The 5,590-nt window shown below is 36.5% G+C and overlaps 1 protein-coding gene across 1 annotated transcript; it reads left to right on the forward strand.

Moving 5' to 3' along the window:
- The first annotated feature begins 309 nt into the window (after positions 1-309).
- On the forward strand, positions 310-3,056 carry LOC140839643 (glucan endo-1,3-beta-glucosidase 11-like). Its single transcript, XM_073206483.1, has 3 exons — positions 310-630; positions 1,304-2,340; positions 2,803-3,056. Exons 1-3 carry the CDS (start codon positions 582-584, stop codon positions 2,887-2,889), a joined length of 1,173 nt encoding a protein of 390 aa, XP_073062584.1. The 5' UTR covers positions 310-581; the 3' UTR covers positions 2,890-3,056.
- The last annotated feature ends 2,534 nt before the right edge of the window (positions 3,057-5,590 follow it).

A 5,590-nucleotide genomic window follows, 5' to 3' on the forward strand; every position in this document is an offset into this window, starting at 1 on the left:
AATTTTAACAAAAAACAAAAACTTGTGTCAGACGTTCTCACGAGTCGTATTTTGTGAGATATCTTTCTTATTTGGGTAATCCATGAAAAATGATCATTTTTTATTGTGAATATCGGTAGAGTTCACCAGTCTCACAAATAAAGATTCGTGAAACTGTCCCACTAGAGACGTTATCTTTTACAAATTAATCTCTCTTTATTTATTTATAAAACCACTTTTCTATCATTATTACAATATGATTAGGATAATACACATTATTATACTTTTTTTTTAAAATTTAAGAGAATCATGGGAACACGTACGCCATTATTGACTACTAATTTGAAAGTTTCTTCGTTCATTCTTGACTGAAAATTATGAGCTTCTGAAGACGTCCGCCAAAACCCCGTCTCCAATCACCCTTCAGACCGCCGCCCATACTGCCACCATCGTAGCCGTTTCTGCGTATAAGCATCTTTACTTCATATTTTGATATATGACATGTGGGCAGAGGTTTTGAGGGTTGGTGATGGGATTTCTACGTAAGAGAGAATTACAAGAATTATTATGTATTGAATGAACTGGGATAATTTGCGGATGTGATGAGGATTCTGCCGTTTTTGTTCTTGATTTTCTTATCTCGGCCTAATGGTAACTACTTGTTTCTGCATCTCTTTGTATTTTTTCCGTTGGGTTGCGTGATTTCTGGGATCTTAGTGTTAATTGCTATTTATTCTGAGTTGTATTTCTCTTTTGGATCGTTTTTTTCAAGAAAGATGGGTTAATTTATGTTTTACGCTACTGGAATTTTAATTTCTGCTTATAGTTTTGAATTTCAAAAATCGAGTATTCTGGCATTCACGTGTACTGCTACATGGTTACATGTGTATTGTATACTACATAATCTTCCCCAAAATGAGTTTGCAAAGTATATGGTGCCAAGTATCTTCAAGAATTTTATGTTGATTGGCCCGCAAACTTGCAGGGATGTAATACTCATGGTTCTCGTAGTCCTTCAAAAATGACTAATTTTTATGTGTAGATTATGGAAAAATCAAACCCCTGCTCTTATTTACACTATTCTTGTATTTTTTATTTGGACCGCGATGATAAGTGTTAAGGTTTTTGTTGAGATGAGTTTATTGGATTGTTTTTTGTTGAACTGAATATGGTCTCGTGAACTCCAGTGAGACCAGTGTTGGGGTAAGCATAAATTGTTTAGTTGGTCACAAGACCATGTACTTATACAAAATTTGGGCAATTTTCATTTAAAGGGTCATTTTCAGGCTCTTCAATACTTCTTATGATCACTTTATTCTTTCAGAAAAATTAACGGTAACGGCATTTACTGGAACCTATGGAATAAACTATGGTAGAATGGCAGACAACATCCCTTCACCCGACCAAGTGGTTTCGCTGCTTAGAGCTGCAAAAATCAAGAATGTCAGAATATACGATGCTGATCATAGTGTTCTGAATGCCTTTAAAGGTACTGGGCTTGAGTTGGTAATAGGACTCCCAAATGGATTTGTGAAAGATATGAGTGCTCATGCTGATCATGCTCTAACCTGGGTCAAAGAAAATGTTATGGCATTCCTACCTGAAACGCACATTGTCGGGATTGCAATTGGGAATGAAGTTTTGGGAAACGATAATGAACTTTCCGGATCTTTATTAGGTGCTGTCAAAAATATGTACAATGCCACTAAGAATCTTGGAATAGATGATGTGGTTCAGATTTCTACTGCCCATTCTCAGGCTGTTTTTACGAATTCATATCCTCCCTCTTCGTGTATTTTTAAAGAGAGTATTGTACAGTTTATTAAACCTCTCTTGGAGTTTTTCTCTCAGATAGGCTCTCCGTTCTGTTTAAATGCTTATCCCTTCTTGGCTTATACTTATAATCCAGATACGATCGACATAAACTATGCTCTATTTCAGGCAACAAAGGGAATATACGATGAAAAAACAAATCTTCACTATGACAACATGCTTGATGCTCAGGTTGATGCTGCTTATGTTGCTTTAGAGGATGCAGGGTTCAAAAAAATGGAAGTTATAATTACGGAGACTGGTTGGGCTTCACATGGAGATCAAAGCGAACCAGCTGCTACACAAAGCAATGCTCGGACTTACAATTATAACTTACGTAAGAGGCTTGCCAAGAGGAAAGGAACTCCACTTAGACCAAGAACGATGTTGAAAGCGTACATATTTGCCTTATTTAATGAGGATTCTAAACCTGGTGCTGGATCTGAGAAATACTATGGGCTGTTTAAAGCTGATGGGAGTATCTCTGATGATATTGGGTTTCCTGGACTTGCATCTTCATCTGCTGTTTCGTTTCGATCGTCCCTTAAGGTATTGTAACCTCTCTCTTTTTTTTGCCTAAAATATTGTCAAATTTTTTTTGTGGTGTGTGATTCTTGCAATACTTATTGTGATATGCGCATAGAAATAATTTTTATTCATGATGAGTCATTGAATTACTAATTTTAATAATGTATAGCAAATAAAATGGTTTCTAGTTTGGTGCTGCCTTGTTGTAGATATATTGTTTAGTTCACATCATGTTATTATTCAGTTGATAGAATTTCACATATATTTGTACAATAAAATGTTACATGGTCACACATTTCGTGTAAAATCCATACATTTCTCATATTGATGCGCAACCGTAATGATGGATTTTGCTATTTGAGTAGAAACCTGTTTGTCACTTGTGTAATTTTGAATTCAAGGCTTGCTACTTTTGTTCTAGTTTTGTTTGTTCTATGGACCTTCTGATTACATTTCCACTTTGTGTTTGTCTCAATCCTTTAGGAGTTTCAAGCAGGAAAGTTGTTTGGATCCTATTCGTCCATCTCCGCAATCACGTCTGCAGTAATACTTCTCCTTCTGAGATTATGACTTCAATTTCTCGTGTGAGTCCACATGATTTTAGTTTTTAAATATCTTTTACTTCTCTAGAGAGATGGCTACATTGTCTATATACACATTATAATCTGCTGATCATTTTAATTATCTCAGCAGTACATATTTGATATTTGAAATAAATCGTTGGGTTATGTTTCTGATGTTCTTTGCCTGGCTAATTTCATCTTTTCACTTTGATCTTGTCAAAATTACATCTTCTCTGGATTCTGTTACGGTTTGGGAAATGTTTTTAGAAAATTATTTTGTGGAATAATTTTAGAACCCATGTTATTTCGAACTTTTGCTCGAGGGATCCTACAAAATTGTGGATCATTCGTTTGATGTGCTGTGACTAAAGTTACATAGAGTTAGCTTATCGCCAGCAAATGCTCTTGGTTCTTGAGCCAAATTTGGCAACTGAGTCAGCATTCTAAAATTTGCCTCAGGCGCCGGCCTACCATACCGAAAAGTTGTTAGTCGGCCAACCTATGCGGCCCTAGGGTGGTAGTTTGGGGAAGTAGTCTGGGTAAGAGCGATTGCACATGTTATTACTGTTGTGGTGGCGGTCTTCCGGAGTTTCCATGATTTTGAAGGGAAAATTGTGTTCTAGGCATGATGAGATTTGGGCAGATCCAGAACATTATAAACAAATGGGTTCATCTAGGGTTAGGGAATCTACCAATATATAATCAATTGTGGGTCGGTCAATGTGACAAGCTCATTAACTTACAAATGGGTTTAATGTATTGACTTACAAATATGCTCAATAACTAAAATAGCTTACCTAGTAACTAAAATTTTTAAAATTCTTTTTTATCACGTCTATCAGCAGTCCTAGCGTCTAAGGTCTAAGCCTAAGCGGCTTAGACGCTAGGCGCTAGTCTAGCGTCCGACTAGCGCACAGTGAATTTTAAACCTTGAACTTAGTCAATTGAATGGATAGTTCATCCTCTCAAGTCTTAACACATCTCATGCTTGTATATTTTAATATTTGTTTTGTTGCTTCGTCTTATTAATTTATCTCGAAAGATTTAAATGTCGATTAATTTGATTTAAAATTACCATGACCTCCTCTATAAATTTTTTTGCTTTTTCTCATATATGTATATAAAATATATAGCTTGCCTGTTTCAAATTCTCCATTATATTTTTGTTGCCAAGCATATACGGTGAATTCGGGTGGTTTCTGGGCCTTGTTGAGGACAAATGTTCTTTTCTTTATTCAGTTGAATCCTCTTTGAATTGCACAGTCTCTGTCGCAACCTACACATTGAAGAACACTGAATCCATGTTTCTAGCTACGTTTGTATGCACTAGACATTTTTTCGTGCAGTAACGGAACAGCATGTTAGAATCATGGACTTAGATTGTAAGAAATGTTCAGTGTTGTGGGCTAGTCGCCGAGCGTGTGTGTAAAACTTGCCTTGTGGTGGAGCAGCATTTGCCTTTTGGGAAGTGCTGGTTCTGAGTGGATGTGGCAGTCCTCCTCTCGCGTGCTTACTTTTGAAAACTCAGTCAGAAGCACACTAGTTATTGTACATACTTCTATCATTGTGTTCGGATCCTTGATACTAATTGTAACTGGACCAGGGGTTGGGGACTTAACACTAAAAGATCCTCAGTAAAGTTTGATATATCCCCAGCTTCTCCATAGGAAAATCCTCAAACTAATTTGGGCTTACAGAGTCCTCTTCAGGGCAAGCTTCCCGGCTCAGTCGCCCGGCTCATGCCCGCTTTCCCTTTACCTAAAAAGAACTATCCCACAGTACCCAAATTAGAGGATGCGTTCAAGAATATTTGGCTGAACCACATTGATAGTATGGGTGCCAACGAACTGAATCGAACCAAATGTTGGTTGTGCTCGGTCTTGGATTTTTATTTTATATTTTCTTTTGGCCTATTGGAAACATAAATTATTTTGTGCTTCACTTAAAGTTTGAATTCCCTCTACTCGTTGGATGCAAATTTAATTATCAAGTTTTATTTCATTAAGCAAATGTTTGAATTCAGGTTCAAAATGTGCGACTTTGCATTCCAAAGATAGCACAAAAAATCTCTAGAGAGAATTTTGATCGTACGTTCAAGCCACACCTGTTTAAACAAATAGATGAATTTAACAAAGTTTATTTATTTATCTCAAATCCCCCTCGCACACAGGGAAAATATGAAGTATATTGAAAGTCGTGGATAATTATTGTAGGAAACGAAATACGGAAGTTAATAGAGATGGGGGCAGCTGAAATACTTATAAAGTTCATTTAAATTTAGTAAATAGGTTCTGTCCTTCACGACTAGATAGTCCTTTGATCTGAAAAAAAGAGAGACTAGGCAGTCCTTCTACGAATAATTCTTGTACAATTTTATAAGTCCATTTAATTACATTAATGAACTATTTCTCTTTTCTGTTTTTTTTGGTTGAGAATTTCTCTAAGTTTACAGATAGGAGGGGTTTGTTTCTTTTTATTACACGAGTGAGCTTTTTTCGCTATCACTCGACTCAAACATATTTCCTATTTGATGTGATCTCGCTGAAATGGATGAGCCGGGAAAAGAGCTTCAACGGATCAAATCAACAATTTATAGTGTTTGAGAATTTTGAGTGAAGATAATGACTTGGACAACACCTGTAAATAAGAAAGTAACTTGTGAATGGGCGTCGGAGGGGTGTCCGGCGTGGTCACTCCGATGCTTAAGT

Source organism: Primulina eburnea, chromosome 8, assembly GCF_022965805.1.
Source record: "Primulina eburnea isolate SZY01 chromosome 8, ASM2296580v1, whole genome shotgun sequence".
NCBI lineage: Eukaryota > Viridiplantae > Streptophyta > Magnoliopsida > Lamiales > Gesneriaceae > Primulina > Primulina eburnea.